This window comes from Salvia splendens, chromosome 16 (assembly GCF_004379255.2).
Source record: "Salvia splendens isolate huo1 chromosome 16, SspV2, whole genome shotgun sequence".
In the NCBI taxonomy this organism is placed as follows: domain Eukaryota; kingdom Viridiplantae; phylum Streptophyta; class Magnoliopsida; order Lamiales; family Lamiaceae; genus Salvia; species Salvia splendens.
In genome coordinates, this window is record NC_056047.1 from 14,452,288 (window position 1) to 14,471,632 (window position 19,345).

Here is a 19,345-nt window from a genome sequence, read left to right on the forward strand (position 1 = left end):
TTTTGGGGCTATTGGAAGTGTCCACCTTATAGCTGCGGACACTTTTTTGTGGACGCGGACAAATAAATTGAGGCTATGGACAAAAAAAGTGGCGGAGCTATTGGAAGTGTTCGCCTTAGGATGCCCTAAATAGACGGAGTGAGTAATTTGGAAGCGAACCACATATCCCAACATCAAAATTCAGAAAATCCACACTTGCTTGTAGATCCGATCCCTCAAGCATTTTTTCTCTCGAGAATATCGATTAAGAATTGCTAATGTTGACTGTAATTTGTAATCTTGGAAGTTGGGATGGTTAAATTATAAATTTATTCTTAAAATAAAATAAAAATAAATGAAACAAAATCATTTAAGTATACATAGAGGTAGATAGGAAACCATAATTATCTTCTTAATAAATTAAAAAAAATCAATTTGAATTGTGTTTCAACTTTCATCATGAGCGATAGTAATGAATGTAAAAGAAGGGAGATGAGGTAATAAGAAACCACCCAGCATAAAATTATTGAGATCATGTACTAAAATAAATGAATTTCTTACAAACTATAGAAAAATATATTCAAGAGCAAGCCGCCAGCCATTAATTTAGCACATTCACTTATAAGAAACACATAAATTTTAATTGCCTTCGAAAACCAAGCCTAGTTAGTGATTAAACAAGTTTCTAGTAGTAAATAAAATAAAAGAAAAGAAAATTAAATAAATAGTCACGAGAATTTTACAATAAAAACGAGAACACATAAAATGGGTAGTAGTACAACATTAATAAATTTAAGAAAACACCTAATTTTCGTATCAAATCATCAGACGCATAGACTACTACTACATGGCACATATCTTATTTTTCATCTGTGAGTTCCCATCATCTTATCTATACGGGAAACAACATGAATTTCCCTGCCTACAAACAAATTACAGAATCAGCAGCATCCTAACAAAACTTATGGAACTTTGTGGGCTTCATTTCTTCCCACTAGAACCCTTTAAAAATAATTTCACAACTCCACAACCCAATATGCCAACAAAATGAAATAATGGAAACCAATCACTTGCAAGATGTGTACCCAAGTTCAAATAAGCACATCCTTGTGTAGAAAACCAATTTCCCAATGAAAACTACGATACTGCACGATTCCAGTCCCGATGTGTTAAACTTCAAGGTCCAATAAGAAAGGTGCTGGAATTCATCACCCAAACGCATCCCCAACTGAAAATGCCTCCAATAATTAGTGCCAAGAAAACAGCAGACCAGATGACAGGAATGACACTGTGAATCTTGCAAGACGGCATACAATGAAAACTCTCCAAAAACAAGGATCATTGCAGTTGATACTTCCGTAGCTTGTCCCTCACAGGTGGCTCCAAAGCGGACATGCATTGTTCCCATGCTCCATCCTTGAGCATCTGGCCACATTTCAAGTAAGCAGTGAGTCGTCATCACTTTATTCTTCCTCAAATTAGGAATAATTATTAAACACATCCTCACCAACCTAGTATACTTTCCAAATTCTAGAGTGGAATTTAGTCCCAACTAGCGGTATAATTGATCAAAATGCCCCAATTCCATTCCTTAAAAGAAAGGAAACAATCTAGGAAAGGAATTGAGATTATCAATAAAAAAATACTTACTTGTTTATACCCATGCAACACCTGGCATACTTCATTGTGTAGGTCCTCGCTCCTTATTTCCTGGGAACATAACATAAAATAAGAAACATGACTTGTTGCATATTCCACACAAAGAAACTAGTGAAACATCACTTACATGCCAACTTGCAATTGCCTTACACATGAAAACCAGTGAATTTAAGGCCCCTGATGGATTTGCTCTAACCTGAAACCCATCGATAACGTGTTGTCAAATCATGCCACAAAGGAAGTCACTGTCAAAATACCATGGGCATATGAGAACATAATCCTCTTACCATTGCACACAAACCTCTGAAAGCATCTTCCTTCTCTATGTCATCTCGTATCCTAATTTTATTCCACAGAAAAGGTTATCAAACTAGCTTCAAAATGAAGAAAACTGAAATCATCATGAAACCAATTCAAATTAACGAACTTTTTCCTGCATAGTTTACGAGTGTACAAGACAGACAAGTATTTTAAGTTGAAACTGGCTGCTAAATTAAAAGGAGATGTATTTCCTGCAGTTTTTCCAACAAGATGTTCAAACTCTCATTTGCAAATATATTATTGGCCTTTACATCACCTTCCCTAGTGATGCATTAGATGCAATTAACTTAATCCTTGATAGAGAAAATTCAAGTAGTAAAAAAAAATATTGATACAAATGAACAGAACTTACATGGACAAAGCAATACACCAAGACTGCATGAAATGCTCCATGTGTGGTGAGACAAGCTCAGGGCAAACCCATGCAAGTCTTCCAAGCGTAATTGCTGTATTTTCAATGAGTGATTTGTTGAGGCCCTGGAATATTAGCATAAGCAGCATGAGAAAAGCAATTAGACATACTTTCCCACTATAATATCCCTGATTCCAGGGCATCAACTTGAGGATACTCTGGGTCCTGGGATTTCTATGTATAGTCACAAATGGAAATACTATTATGTGATAAAAAGAAAGTACTGGGACAAAGGTAGTATTATTGCTAATACATTTATGAATGGGTCTAATATCTAGTACTATACCCTATTACTTTGGCAGCTGTGTGTCACATTCTTCCTTGCTGAACTACTTTGTAAATAATATTGAACATTAATAAAGTATCATGGTATTAGTGTTCTAAATCATTTGATGGATTTCAAACCACATGCCACATCTAAAGCAAGTAGCAGCGTGTAGATTAAGTATCAATCTTCTAAAGCATTTGTAATGCATACACAAAATCAGATCTTGTTCTCAAGTTTGAGGAACAATGGAAGAACACATGACTAGCTGAGATATTCATATAGTAGGTGTGGCAGAAAATTACTCCCAATGGAACGGGAAGCATGAACTTTCACATAGCGGACCATTCCTGTCTGAGTTCATTTTAAAATAAATCATAAGATCAACTAGTTTCAAGCAATAGAATGTAAAGCCACCCTCACATGCAGAAGGCAGAGTAAAACTTAAGCAAGCATATTAGAAGTCCAACAAAAGAAAGAATCAAGGAACGCTGGTTACCTCAGGATGTTGAAGTATTAAGACCAAGGCTGATACCACAGTCAGAACTACTGGAGACATCTCCTTGCGAACCTGAAGTTAAAAAGTTTCAACCAAAAAAATGTCAAGGCTCATTAAAGATATGAGGAGAGAATTATTTCTGCCATTCAAAATAATTGGGTCCTTTATGGTATTCACTGAGACTTGTTAAGAACAGGCTCACAGACTAGACCACAGGAGAAACTGTGAAATTGAGAAAGCACTGGAACAAAATGCATCAAGATGGGAAGGAAGTTACAATCAGAAGGTGAAGGATCTAAATGCACCCATAGTAAACATACAGATACATGCTAGTTCAAGTACTTCCTCTAGAATAGCAGAGTGTTGCACTGCAAGGCTTCACGAATTACTTCGTTGTCAATAGTTATCGGCAATCATTTCGAATTTTGCATGAATATGATGCCATCTCATATTCCTTTCTTTTATCCGACAAAATATTATATCAGGAATGTTTATGAATAAATTAAGAGATTCTGCATCATGCCTAGAAGATTATTCATATTTCTCAACTTTTTACAATATGCACAAGATAAGGCTTGACACTGTGCAAAAAGGATGATACCTTTATTGCTAGTTCTCCAATTGCCCAGCATGCATTGTTGGCAACAGATACTGTTTCCTTCAGTTTTGGGGAGTTCTGACGAGAGTGAAGGTAAATTGAATCATTAGAAAGGAAGGTCTAATAAAACAATAGCCAATGTAACAGATAAATTATTCTACTTACCAATTGCTTAGCAGAAACATCAAGGAATTCAGCTAATCGTGGATGTAAATGAACTGGACAGACCTAATCATATCATCAAAGAAAACACCGTTGAATGAACGCCCCAGCTAGGGTAGCTAGTTGGACCAGCACTAAAAAAGAATCATTCTCAACTTACTCTAGCAAGGTCCCCCAGCAGTGCAAAAGCACTTTGCCTGACATCATAGGCATCATCCATACAACATTGCAGCAGCAAGTCTCGTAAATTACTTTGCGAAACCTAAAATAAAAAAATAATTAGTAAAAATGATAATATGAAATTGTGAGCCCCACAACAAAAAATATACAGGAAAACAGATGTTATGAACTCATTAACATACTTTTATGCTATTTTTTTACAGTTAGGTTACAGAACTTTGTGACGTAGCAAGTAAAAGCTGAAGTTTGCCACAGCAATAACAAAGAACAACTCAAAGTAGTTGCCATTCAAAAAAATGCTTATCCAATAAGAAATCAATGGGAAAAATATAACACTATATCACTCAAGTGTAAGGGGGGTCAACACAATGAATAATTCGCCAAAAATAAATTGTAAAACAAGATGAGTACGTGGTGCAGCATCACAACATTAGCCATTATCAGGAAGGAGGAAAATTACCAAACTCTCTATGCCAGGACCAAGACCCTCAGTAAGTCCAGAGAGAAGATCCAAACAGCAAACTATGAACTCTTTATCATACGGTGAGCCAGCTGAAATGGGATCAGCCTGAATGGAGAAGTGCATCTTTTAGAGTATTCATTGCAAGAAGAAAAAATAAGTACAAAATTTTCGTCAATAACCTTAAAGTAGCAAGAGATTATGGGAGAATAATAAATTGTAAAAAAAGTCAAGGTGATTCAAAGGTACCCATTCTATTAAACTGAAATGCATCAGGCACATTCTAACTATTATATTTGCACATTTTCAAAGCAAAAGAACCAAATAGTTCAATCCCTTAGGCTCTACAGATGATTTGTATAAGTTTGATCTCGTGCAGAATAGAACAAAGCCGAAAGAAACCCTAAATCTAATGAAACCACAACATGAGGATCAGGGGCCACTATTCATGTAAATACTAAGTGACAAGATAAGCTAAGGACTCAGTAAGCAGGTATATATTACTAATTCAAACCTTTGCCAGTTGTTGAGTCTGGATGATGCTTATGCACCTCTGATACACTGGTTGAGCAAACTGCAAAAATCCAGTACCCAGTGCCTGAAAGAGACCATGCTATTCAGTTTCTCTTGACTATATTGTCCCAGATATACTCAATTCATATAGTTTTCCCTATTTGCACAGCAATAAGTGCAAAAAATTCAAATATGATTTCCAAAGAGATTACAGTTTACCTGTGCTATTGATGTAAAGCATTCCAGCAGTGGGAAAAGATCTTTGTCAGAGTTTGAAAGTTGCTGCCACTTTGTAATCAGTGGGGGCATCAAGATCTCAAGATATTTAGGCTGCATTAGAGTAAACAACATTTGTCCTTATAATGCTGAACAAGGGGGAAGACTTAAATAATACAATTGCAGTGAACAATCATGCACAGTACAGACCTGATTCAGTTCCCCTCCAACAGCATCTGCTAATGTTCCAATGGCATCATACACAATTCTGAGATTCCTCCTCTGTGAACAAAAAGGCGATCATGAAAAAGAAAAAAATAAAGAAAGTAGAAAAAAGGAGCTAAATAAGCACTGGAAAAGTTACACATGTATTTGACTAATAAGTTATGAAGCTTTCTACCCAGTAACCACATAACTGGAATAAAGAACATACAGAGGAGGAGCAAAATGAACCTGATATTTTCCAAAGGCACACATTAAGTGTTGCAGAATGACATCCAGTCGTGGTACCAACTCTTCCGCGGCTTCCTGAAATTTTGAAGAGAAAAAAGAACATTATAGGGAAGAAAGAAAAAACAGTATATGAATCAATAGTAACAACAATATGACTCCATTTACTAAAAGCTTCTTGAAAGACAAATGTAGGAGAAAGAGACCTCTTCAAGTGTCGCAAATGCTGAACAAGCAGCTTCTTGTACCCTCTTATTATCATCCAATAATCTTCGTAGGAAACCCGTCAAAACTTTGTCAAACTGATCATGACCTTCTCGATGTGCAGTACCCTACAACAATTTCCAATAGAGTTCAGTTTACATAAAGGAAGATTGATAAACTCAATAATCTCGTCATGGGCACCAAATGAACATAAAACCAATTAAGATGAAACAGAGCCTCAAAACATATTTAAAAAACAATAGAACACTGAGAATCTTGAGCAAATAGACTATAAGTCTCCAATACAAGGCTGATCAGATGACGAGAGGTGAGCAAAGTGAATAGCCTCACATGGAAATATTTTTCCCCAATTAAAACACCAATTCCCAAAACAATATCCATTCCAGGAAAGCAGAGAAATATCCCTTATACAAAAGCACACCAACTCCAAGATGCTTCTTGACTGTATGTGGAAAGCAAGGAATTACAATAATTTACCTGAACAATATATTTGCTGAACCGTGATAGTGTCCAACAAGAGATGCTCCTTATCAGAGGATACTTGTCATCTAAGAGAGGAACAAGAAATGCAATAATCTGCAAAAGAATTAGACACGAATGTATCACGGAAAATCAGATTGGGGGAAAATACAGAGGTATACTATTCATTATGGATTGAACTTTTGAATACAATAAATTTAATGAACCAAAACCACATTAAAGGTATCAATTCCTTAAAAAACAAAGTAAACAATACAACAAACCAGGATCATTATACACATGCAATGCACATTAGGAAAGAGCTTATATCAAATGAAGAAATAGACAGATAGACAGCATGCACTGAAATTGGCATGATAGGAGGGAGAGGAGGATATGATTGAAATTACAAGCTGGAACAAAAAAAAATTCAACTATCACCTATAGAAGCCATTTGAAGTAAGTTTAGAAGCCTTTTGAAGTAAGTATAGATATCTCAGTGACACCATGAGAGATTAGATTATGTAGCTAAAATGAAAGATCACCCTGATAAACTGTTCAGTCTCTACACATGTCCACTACCTCAGATAAATGTGGATAGAGGCCATTAATGCATCCCTCGCCTATGGCACCAAAGGCTAAAACGGCAGCTTCCCTATCTTTCCAGGCTTCATCACCAGTAGCAGACAACTTTGCCTGCAAAGAGAGCCAACCACAATTTCGACAAAATTGAGCAACAGCAAATATGTAAACATCAATAGAAAAAAAAATATGGCAGCAGTATGTATCCACAATATTATTCCCATGCCACATTATGTTTCTCATCACCTTCCATAATGGATACAGAATAATATTTGACTTTCTAATTCAATATAACATTTGTGCAATCAAAGGATCATTAAATTAAAATTTTCAGAGTGACTACACCTATGAGTCCTGCTAATTGTTGTTGTTGGAACCTTTCATGTCCAGCAACTAAAATAAGCAACTGAGACACTTGAGTCTTCATGAACTTTTACAGCTTTATACAGTTGAGAATGTTATCTAGTATATCAGTACAACATTTTTTGAAAGCCTCCACCATTTAAACATCATTTAGCAATGAATTACATATAGAAAACTCCATCAGGATTTGAAATAAAATTTAAAAAGTAATAACAAAATCTCAACCATCAATGATGAAGGGGAAAGTAACCAAGAAGAAAAAAGTAAATAACAGGAATACAGAACATCTTTCACCAAACAGCATCACCTGCACAATGGGCATCAAGGTGGGCAAGATCTCATCTCCAAACACATTGGAAATGAAATCCAGAGCAGCTGCACTGCATTTACGTAAGTTCCACACATTTACGATATCATCATCCTGAAATCACAAGAAAACTTGAATATACCAAACAAAAGACTTCAAAGGGGCACAAGTAAAAATATGAAGAAATAAAACAACATTAATGAATTATGAATCTGTATCTGTATAACTCCCTCCTTCCCACTCTAAGTGGAGCATTTCTTATTCGACACGAGATTTTATGTAGTGTTGTTTTGTGAGTTAAGTGGAGTATAAAGTAAGAGAGAGAACAAAGTAGAGGGTGATGTTTCTAATTTAAGAAATGTGTCATTTAGAGTGGATATCCCAAAAAGGAAAATGTGTCACTTAGAGTGGGATGGAGGGAGTATTATTTAGAGTAGAAGGGTTAGCAAGCCAATTCCAGTCAAAATGTGCAATTGGTACTACATGATAGCAACCCCAGACTTGAGTCTACTAGATGACCACTCCTAAAGTTACTTCAATGTTTATTTTCAATATTTGTCTTACTAGTTAGTAGTTAGTAGTTGTATAAGCATTTGTGTTTTGGTTTCCTACTTAATGTAAGTATAGGGTTGGACTCATATATGATCATCTCAGAGAACTTTGAGATGACAGATTTTTTGGGAGGCTCCGATGTCAATATGTTTTCTTTTTCTACAAGTTCCGTTCAGCACAGTACATTAATTTGTTCGATTTCTTCTTTTCTCTCAATTGTCATTTGAATTTACCAATTTGGTCCAACTTGCCCTTCCACCACATTTATGATTCAAATGAGCTGCATCAAGGCTTAGTTGGTTGAGATTGTACTCTACTAAGTAGCTCAGCAAAATCAATTAGTTGAACAAGACCGACGTCTTGAGCAACTTATCGTGTATGTTCTCCACGGCAAGGCCTGAAGTGGACACAGTACCCAGAGCCGATTTTCCAAGACAATTCATGCGTTCACCAACTCTTGTAGTTGCGGTTAGACCAGCCTCTTCAGTAAGATAGAGTTTCCACTTTTTCATGGTGATGACCCAAATTATTAGCTCTGCCAGGCAAAAAAAGTGTTTATTCGTACATCACAATCCTGATTCTTCTAACTCTTTTCATTACTAATTCTGAGAAAGTAGGCCTACCCTTGATTGCAATGGATGGCATCTCCCTACAAGGGGTGCTTAGCTATTGCTAGGAGTTAGGCCCTGCATGTGTGTTTTTAGTTTTCCTTATTATCCAAGTGGGAAGGTTGGAGCAATTTACATTCCCCTCCGGAAACCAAAAATTGTTATTATTGAAACCCCGTTTTGTCCATATCGACAAATTTCTGATCTTGACTCATCTATTAATGAGTGGATAACCCTCCCCCTTTTAAGGCCCTTTAAGGGGGAGAGTGGCCCATTTCTAACATGGTATTACAGCGGGCCCAAGTCAATGATGGGTTTCTTTGTTGCAAGTGTGAAAGCCCGATGATCTTTCCGGCCCACACATTGCAGGGCCGTATTGACCCCCCCCCTGTCCCACATCGACAAATTAAATTAGTGATCTTGACTCCTCTATAAATGAGTGGATAACCCTCCCCCTTATAAGGTCTTTTTATGGGGTGGGTGGCTTATTTCTAACAGGAATTTTGGCAACTTTCTTGGGCAGGCTACTTAGTGCCTTTTAATCATGTTTTTTTCCTTCAAGTTCTCTTCAGTTCAATACATCAGTATGACCATATTCTCATTCTCTCAATTAACCCTTGACTCTGTTTCTACCACCAAAACCAATAAGAAATGTCATAATTACCTCATCTTCCACATCCTCTGAACCATGAAAGCGAGATGCATGAAAGCGAGGCTTCAGATCCTGCATTATTTAATTTGCTCAGGAACATGTCGCATATCAAAATGCTACATCCAAATGAAACAGTATGAATTGCAATGTAACCTGCTCTCTGTCTGGAAGAGATCCATCCTCCTGCAAAAAGAGAAATAGTGACGAGAAAACAAACAGAATTAATTTCAATAAATCAATAAATAAAGGGTCGAGAGAATATTTATAAAAAAACCAATGAGAATAATAAGCGAACCTCAGCTTCAACAATAGATTCATCATCATCAGAATACGCCATGTTTGAAAGCAAAATCTGTAGAAGTAGTAGCGTGGCATATTAATGAAATGAATTGGTAAAGCAAGTTATTCAATGGAGAAGGCTGCATCAAGCATGAATCGTACTGGAAGAAGCCGTGGTAAAAACTCTCTCAAGTTTTCAGGAGGCAATTCAGCTTCGCAATAGGCAGACCTGTCAAGCGAAAACAAGGAAAATAAGTACAATAACAAAGATAGATCTCAACATCCAAGAGTTAATTCTCAGATGAGACAAAAAGACAGTGAAATTAAGAAACAACAAAAACAGCATATGCATAGGAAATAGATGGAAAAAATCTAGTTCCTGTAATTATATTCAAGAGATGTATACTGCTAAACTTATAGCTAAAACCATTAACGTGATTTACTATGTGGTATGCACTACAGATAATTTGGTCATGCAGCAGAAAATAATCCTCGAAAACTAAAGTAAATTTTTATTCAGCTGAACTTCAAAATCTTCAAAACCATTTATTAAGATTTTATGAAAAATTCTAATCTGTACGCTAAGGCCCTACTTGGTATGAAAAATGGAATGTTCATGTGATGGAATGGAGGAGAGAATGGAATGGAAATGCAAAGGAATTGTCATTCCATTCTTACCTTCAATTCATTCTATCATACTAAGAACTAAAACGTCAGCCACCAGAGAGAACCCCCACTAGAAAGGAAGCGAGAAAAACAAGAACATGGATTGCATGACCACCTATTCATAGTGTAATGAGGTGACTCAAATATTAAACATATATCCACTTCATCTTGCTTTTCCCTTTCTAACCATACAGAAATACTGTTTTACAGTTAAATAAAGTAATCTAACAAAACATCCAAACTAAATCAGGACATGAGCTTTTCAGAAGATTGGAATTTGGATTCATGATCAGAGAAGTCCTATACAGTGATCATTAATTGAAGTAGCAGAACTCTTTAGTTGAGCTATAGAATAGTAGTAGCTCAGCATTCCACACAAATAAAGCCAAACTTGGTAACAAATAAAATGACAACATAGCACATCATAGATTTCTAAATGGTCAGAACTGTAAAATATATCTTGAAAGCAACTATATACCAAAATTCACAAGCCTCTAGAGCCACTTCATCATCTTGGTCTTTGTTGACAACCAGCATATACTCGATGACGTTCCTTAAATGAGGCTGCAGTATAAGTTTGAAATGGTATCCGGAACATCAGCATTAACAATTTTGTGAGTAATATGGTTGGATCAATAGATATATTAGTCTAAATCAACAAACTATTAGCAACTTAAATTTGAAGATTAAGGACATTTTAAACTATTAATATTTTTATACATGTGAAATGTGTTAATTGAATTACACACCTCCAATACAGTAGAACGAACTTCAATTAGCTGAACAAACGCAGCACACACCTGTGTAGCAAAAGTGCATCAAAAACCCCAGCGATTAGATAGATATTGGTTAAAACCTGGATAGTCTCACAATAATGTATGAGCCACCAATAATTGGTGCACCATGGAACACATTTCCAAGAAATCATACACTACAGAAAGGACCTTTCACCTCAACAAATCCTATGATCAGTTAATGTGAATAAATACACAAGAAAAATGTCTAGATTACCAAACATGAGATGTAAAAGTTAAGACATGGAACAAGGGAAAGAAAGGCACAGGCAAGAATTGACAGATCCCATCAGCTAAATCAGAAACAAATGCATAAACAACAAAACATTATAGAGGAAATAGAAACAAATGTATAAACAACCAATGTCTGTACGACTGTTTTATTACATCGTTTGCCACATATCCACTCATCATTTGCATTGAATTACAACAATTTAGCAATAAAAAATAAATATATAATTAAATAATCTTACCAGCTTCCGCACCTCCGGAGTTGGGTCATTAGCAAGAAGAAACAAACCTTGTAAATATTTATCCATAGACACAGATAGAACCTGCACACGGTTACAACAGCTTTTTATAACATTTGAACAGCAGCTAAAAAGACACATAAGTAACTAATTTTTCCAAATCCAAATTGAACGGCACTCACAGTAGGCATTAGCATAACATACTGATTCACTGAACCCAAAGCAAGCTTCCGTAGTGTAGCATGTGGTGACTGGAATAGCTGTTTTTGCACAAATTACAGACAAAATGAACCTTGATATCATAGGTTTAAGTGTCGACGGACATAGGAAGGGGGGGGGCAGCAAGAAAAGCACATCATGCGAACCTGAAGGAATCTAGGAACAAAGACGTTAATGGGCCGTTCAGATAATCCAGAAATATCAGAATCTAGCACTTGGGGAACATCTTCACAAATCTGCATTGAAAGACATTAAATTAGAGCATTCGTACGTACAGAGCTACATATTCAGCCTCACGATTATTTTCTTTAAACAAATCACCGAGTCAAAAGGGTGAGGTCTCTCATCCCAAAACGAGAATGCTGAAAATTAGAAAGATTTTACGGAATTGTACAAAATATGTTTGGCTCTTTTTTCTTCCAATGCAAGAAGAATAGTTTGAGAACAGACAAAGGAAACCAACATGAAAAGTATTACTACCACTGCAAAAGATACCAGGAAAGAAAATTCCAACAGAATATCTTGCATCACTCCGTTTTACATCTTATTGGGGCTAAGAGATACAGAATGGTAAAGTGTGATAGTTTAGATAATCCAACAATGCGGAATGAACTTATGACGTAGTAAAATGATAGGAGGAACAAAAATGAAACAAAGACAAGTGTTTGAGATACTAGCATGTATAGATAGCCAGAAAAATCAAGAAATTATACCTTAGACAAAGCATCCATAGCACCTTCCATATGATTGACATCATTACTATCCAAACACTTTACAAGCGCATGTAGCAATTCAGGCCACTCAGCAACTCCCCCAATCTGAACAAAAGTACTAATAATGGTCCCAGCTGTAGACCTAATTTGTTTATCAGCTGCTCCCACACAAGGTAACAACTCCAACTTTATATATTGTTGATTTGCAGGCGGCATGGTTTTGAGTGCACTTCTAAGGTTGTTTTTCAGAAGCAGGCCAGCTGCTTGCCTAACCTCAACTGAGATTCCCTGATATATTACATTTACGTATGAGTACATTGACTGAGACAACAAAAGTTCCACATCAACGGCTATTGGACACAATATTTTATTATTAGCAGCTTCTCAACCAACACCAGCTAATCAAAAGTTCTAACTATCCAGGAGTTATATAATATATAGTTCAAGCAACTACATCTATCCAGGCCAAATTTGGACCTCACAGGAATGCAGTTGTTTTTTATACAGTATTACCATGTCAGTTCAAAAGAAATGACTTGCTTCCACATTCAGTTAAACTTATTGGTATTTTGTTCGACTTAGTAGCACAACTTGCTGAAAAAATGAACAATGATAAATTACAACAAACTAACATTAAGTTATCACGCTCAATCTAAATCCCCACCAGAATATGCAGTACTAACTAAAACAAAACAATGAAACGCCACAACAGGCGAAGTTTTAGCATTATCCTGCAACCGATGAATCCATAAAGCCCTAACTGGTAGAATTTCAAAACACAGCCGTTTTAATAATGTGATACAATAATCCCCCAAACCTAATCAGTTCCATGTATAATTAGACCGAGCAAGTAACAGCAGTCGTAAGCACAATCCAGCCAAAGTTTAAAAGCAAAGTCAATGTTGAGAGTTAAGACGCAAATAAACCTCCGCTCGCGCGAAAATGAAGGCGAGATAATTATTGAAATCGGGGAACTGAGAGTAGTGCTCCAGCTTCTGCCAAACCGCAGACATGTCATCGGCGGTGGGAGCCATCTGCTGCTGTAGAAGCCCACAGATCTCCCTCAGTCCCTCCTCCTGCGGCACCCACGCCGCTGCTTCGCCACCGGACGCCATCCCTTACTACTTCAACACAAAAATTAATCCCGTTTACCAAGGATTAAAAAACTGATAAAAGTGATCGACACGATATTTGGACAAGAAGTAAGAGAGAGAAAGACGAGAAGCAGAACCAGCGATGAATTGAAGGCTCTGTTCCCAGATGAAGGAGAATGAGAAGAAGGCAGAGAAAGATTTTGAGTTTTTTTTTGGCTTTGAAAAGTCGGGATCGAGTGCGGGCGGATGTTGGGGATACTGTATAGAGAACCAATAGAAGTGTTGTTTGGGAAATTTGTAGATTTGAAGGTGGGCCCGAGAGCGAAGTGGGCGGTGAATAACGGGGAACAAAAAAACCAGCCACAGACACAGTTGGCATACTTTTTGGAATAAAGTCTCGCAATATTCATATTTTCTTTGCAAGAATCATAATCTAATCATTATTTTTTCAAACAAATCCAGATGATTTTATAATTTAAATTGTACTCCTACTTCGAGTGTATTACTTCGGATATAGTGTTCATAATTTCACAAATCCATTTATTTTTTCGAATTTTTATTTTAAATACACTGTGTTTAGTTTTGTTTATATGAGCCATACTATTCATTATTTGCAGTATTAAGCTTGAAATTTTGTTTATGATATTTTCAAATCATTTGTATTCATAATTATATATTTTGTTAATAATTTTGAAAAATCGAGTATATCTCATAGTTATATATTTTTCGTAAGATCTCTCTTGTAATATTAGTAGTTTTTTTGAAGTATTAAATAACTTATTGGTGATAGTTTTTCAATATTCTGAAAATCAAATTGGTATGTCAACCGAAAACCAAACTAGTATGTCAACCGAAAAAATTACAAGTTCATGATTAAAATATTGTAAATATATAAATATATGTTTTCAAATAATAACATTTCATATGTTAACGAATAATCCATCTATACTGCATGATTTCAAAATCGGGATGTTGGAATTTTACCATGTGTCGCTCGTGTTGTACCCAAACTAAAAAAAAGTGATTTATTAGTCATTTTTATAGTGGAACAATTATGGTAAACCCACTTTTTTTACATGCAATCTGATTCTTTCTGTATACCATAACTTGATTACGTACACCATGTTGGATATTTGAATTTTTTTTTGTTATGTGAAATCTCATTTTGTATATACCACGCGTCATATACAATTTGTGAACCTCTAAAATCTATTTTTCATACCATAATTCAAAAAAAGTGACCTATATTTTTTTACCTAAACTTTGTCATAATATCAAATGCAATCCTCATTCTTTAAAAATATGTATACAAGTCTCTAAACTTTGATGTACTAATATCTTTGGAAAGACTTTTATTTTTTGAACTCTTTTATGCTCCAAAATACCATGAAGCCCTCAAGGGGCATTTTATTATAGTATTTGTGATGAGAGAGACCACAATCTTCTGCTCCGACTTTTGATGCAAATTTGACATTTCATTTAAAATTAAGTCATCTATCTTCTTCTCCAACTTTTGATGCAAATTTGGCATTTCATTTAAAATGTAGTAGTACATTAAACTGCCATCAACACTTAACTTTCAACATCCTTGTTACTCCTATTAGATACGATGTACGCAAGGTACAAATACAAAAAGATGCACATAACTTACAATTCCATTACTTCGAATCACAGATAGAATTCCAAAAATGCAATTTGAATCCCATTACTGGTCTTTTAGAGCTTTGCCTCTTGCTGGCCTCGTCGGCTTGATCAATTTGCCAAGCAGGATTAAAACTATTGGAACAATCGTTCCAATATAGTAAACACTTCCGTAGGCGCTGACTGTTTCGTGAAGGCTGACTGGCTGAGCATCTGTTAAGGTACAAGCACAACACTATGGTCAATCAGCTACACATTACTGTTGATATCTTAAGTCGAAATTTAATTGTGGAGAGACATACGAACCATGAAACCAATGCAGGAGTAGTTCAGAATGAGAAGTGTGTAAGCGAAGTTCACGAACACTAGCAGGTTCTTAACCAGAGATGATTGCCTAGCTTGCTGCCATCTGTAAAGAACTGCCCATAGACCAAGCGAAGTCGGATGTGAAGAAATGATTCAGATGTTGCCCGAAAGTAGTGTTGGCATAGATTGATGCTTACCTCTTGAACCAGCAATCATAGTAGCAGATTGGATGAAGAAGATGATGTACCCGGGATATAATCCCTGTCAACCAATGAAAAAGAAACAAGCAGTTCAAATGAGAGTGTTTAAACAGAAAGAAAGAAAGAAAGAAAAGCACTAACTAAACTAAGCCTTCTGTGACCATCCTTTTGTGTACATTCAGATTGACTGACAAAATTATGCAATTTGTTTCAGAAATTACGAATATGTTATCCTACAAAGACACCAGGCCTTAAAAGCATGGCCACACAATTTGAAACATCTTGACTGTCTCAGAATATTAACAACTCAACCTTAGTGCCCCTTATATATTTATTTCAGGTTATCCTCACAAGATTATTCTTGAATAATCTGGTAGTGGAACTAGAAAGCATGTAATCATATTTTTGGAGGAACAAAGGTGATACTTGACATATTTTTGGAAGGCTTTTAAATATAGAGTGACTAGTCTTGTCAGTTTCCAACGAGCAGTGAAGCCTGACATGTACTGGTAGCTTAGTCGTTTCCAGAAGCCATATTCTTGGTATACTGGTTTTGTGAATCGAGAAAGTGGGAAATGTGGTACAAGATAGAGATATAATCCCATACAGACAGCGGCTTCAAGAACAGCTTTGCAAGTTGCCAAATAAGGAGAAGGGGATGGCCCCTGCTTTGTAGGTTGCCAAATCTATCACACATGATAACCGCTGAATCAAAAACAAGATCAAAAGTACGGATACATGTTAGAAGCATTTATAAGAATATAGAACCAATACCCCTTTTCTCTCAGTCCATTCCTAATAATCCTTCATTTCATACACTGGACCAGCAAAGTGACTTCCGCAACACAGACAGTAACCAAAGTACTCAAGCAAAGATGGCTGCTTTTTCAACCGGTTCCGCTTTTGAGCCTCACGCAAATCTTCCTCTTTTAGAACTCCATCATTGTAATTAATCACACATGATATGATTTTTAGTGTTATCACCATCAGAGATCCTATACATAGAGAACACCAAGGATGTATAAGAAATTTCATTGAAAACATGATATTAGTTCATAGGCTTGATTTAACTACACTATTCCTCAGTAGAAAAATGGTTTGACCAAAGAATCTACAGATAGAAACATTGAGAGAACTATCGGTTTTACTACCATTACAGAAAATAAAGTAAAGTAAAGATTATTCCGAATAAGAAAAAAACATGTTATTCATCATTCATTATTATATAGACAGTATTACATAGTCTATGTCACTATACAGAAGCATGATAATCCTAATGCGTAATACAGTAGCTCAACCAATAAGTTTTTAAAGCAGCTCTAGACACACTTTAGCATACCATAATAAGAAAATTGCTTGAATAAAGTTAAGATACCCACATCAGCAAATAAATGCTACAGCATGTCATAACCATGTCAGTACGTGTTCAACAGAATTAGGCTTTTGATACTAATCAACAACCAAAGATGAGCATGATCAAGAATGAAACAAATTTAAGTTGGAAGTAATGAGAAGGTGCTCACCTGTAGCATCTATACCCCCTTCCTTCCATGCATCACCACTCATGTAAGCTGCACACATCAACATTATTCAAAAACTAAGAAACTGATGATATAATCCCCCACGCTACCACACATTAACTAGAACTGTATATGATTTGCTACCATACCAAATAAAACATTTGTCCAAATAACTTCAAATAAACAACTAATCCTACTCCAATTTTAGAAAACAGTAGAAGTGAATTGAATATGGCTCACAAATAACGAGTAATATGTAAAAGAGCTCTAAGATGTCAAACCTCACAGCAGATAGGGGCATTCCAAAGATTTGACTTACACACAGTTGAGGCGATAGATACAATGCTTGAAAATTGAAATCAAAAGAAATCGAGATTTCGGTAACAACAATGAAAAGTTCCAACTGACCAGCCAATGAGGTAACCGAAGGCGAGGAAGAAGGTAATGATTCCACAATAGTTCTGGCAGAGCAGCATGGAGGCGTAACCTAAGAGCATCGGCACAAGGAAATGCAAATTAGAGGAGAATCCAAAGGAGAGATAGGAAAGGAAGGCTCCGGTGGCGGCGGCGTAGAAGTGGCGCGGCACCGGTCCACCTGGAACGAAGCGGTGAAAGAAGCTGACGGGGATGGAGGCGGCGAAGCAGAAAAGAAAGCGGAGCACCGGAACCGATACTCCAATGGAGGAAGCATGGAATCCAACTCCATATTGGAAGAGTGAATCTGAGATAGAGAGCTTTGTCGTGTTTGCAGTTTGGTCTCATGGCTCGTCAAGTAAAACAGTCCGTCTATTTATTGTAAACGATTTTTGGATAATAAACACTTTTAATATAGTAAGTATTAAATTACTTAAATATTTAAAACCAGTGAACAATCAATTTTTGGTTTTGAAAAGTTGAGGAAGATCGGGAATTACAACAAATGTCGTTTTCCATCATGCAAGTCTATCATAGTTTGTGAAACAATCAATGTATGCTAGCTTTTTTGTGCGAATATCTCCATCATTATATGCTAGGGAGTTTAGTCCAATTAAATCTAGTTTAGGGAGAGATGGAATTTTGCAGCTAATATTCTCTATTTTTAGTTGAGCTGCATTGTACTTATTTTGGTAGATGAGGCGGTTTGAACCAATCTTGATCGGGAAGTTATCAATTGCTAACTCACTCTCTAGTTGCTAACTACAACTCATTTAAAACCTTTGGATTTTAGAAATCCAGTGGTCTAAAATTTGCCGCTTGTAATTTTCATTTTTATTAATTAAATCGAAATAGATAAAAAATAAAATACCAAATTAGGGTTTTGGATGAAAATGTCAATATAGTGTTTTGAAAATATCAACACATTGCTTTGAGAATGTCAACACATTGCTTATGTCAGCATATTACTTTAAGAATGACGTTCTACATGCATTATATTGACTTATAAAGCATATTACTTTAAGAATGACGTTCTACATGCATTATATTGACTTATTTTATATACTATGTTGACATTTGTTGTTCTACGAAAAAATTGAAAAATTTTGAATTTTTTTTCAAATTTTGAAATCGGAACATATGCAAGGGAGATCTCGTTAGAATCCTTATGAAACTATCTTTAATTTGATATATGTTGTGCATAAAAATAATTTAGATCGAGAAAGTTATATGCGTTTTAAAGTTATGTGATATTTTTCAAAAGTTAGTTACAACTAATTTGTTGTAAATTGACATTAATACCCTTATTGACGTTTTTTGTTGATCGTATTGACATTTCGGAACTAATGATCTAGGCTCTTGATTTAAATATCTAAATGCTATTATTTAATTATAGTTAGCAATTAAGTATTGAGTTAGCAACATAATGCTGCCCTTTTAATAGGAGTATAAAAAACTCATTAAAATGTAGAGGGATTTGATTGGATTGGGCTATTCGATTGAAATGAACTCTAATTTGACCGTTTTCAACCGAAGCCCAATCTAGGCCTAGAGCCATAAGAAATCA

At 35.8% G+C, this 19,345-nt stretch overlaps 1 protein-coding gene and 1 pseudogene across 1 annotated transcript; both read right to left on the bottom strand.

Moving 5' to 3' along the window:
* Positions 1 to 680: 680 nt before the first annotated feature.
* LOC121771680 (transportin-1-like) lies at positions 681 to 13,946 on the bottom strand. Its single transcript, XM_042168522.1, has 29 exons — positions 13,530 to 13,946; positions 12,604 to 12,891; positions 12,037 to 12,126; positions 11,854 to 11,931; positions 11,675 to 11,755; positions 11,157 to 11,207; positions 10,886 to 10,971; positions 9,904 to 9,970; positions 9,758 to 9,814; positions 9,616 to 9,645; positions 9,475 to 9,534; positions 7,651 to 7,764; positions 6,981 to 7,094; positions 6,417 to 6,515; positions 5,921 to 6,046; positions 5,718 to 5,792; positions 5,475 to 5,546; positions 5,268 to 5,378; positions 5,050 to 5,133; positions 4,536 to 4,643; positions 4,056 to 4,157; positions 3,899 to 3,961; positions 3,737 to 3,811; positions 3,136 to 3,207; positions 2,312 to 2,436; positions 1,926 to 1,977; positions 1,766 to 1,834; positions 1,630 to 1,689; positions 681 to 1,404 (listed from the first exon to the last, which is right to left on the bottom strand). Exons 1-29 carry the CDS (start codon positions 13,716 to 13,718, stop codon positions 1,318 to 1,320), a joined length of 2,685 nt encoding a protein of 894 aa, XP_042024456.1. The 5' UTR covers positions 13,719 to 13,946; the 3' UTR covers positions 681 to 1,317.
* A 1,316-nt stretch (positions 13,947 to 15,262) lies between these two features.
* On the bottom strand, positions 15,263 to 18,103 carry LOC121770861 (annotated as a pseudogene).
* Between the last annotated feature and the right edge of the window lie 1,242 nt (positions 18,104 to 19,345).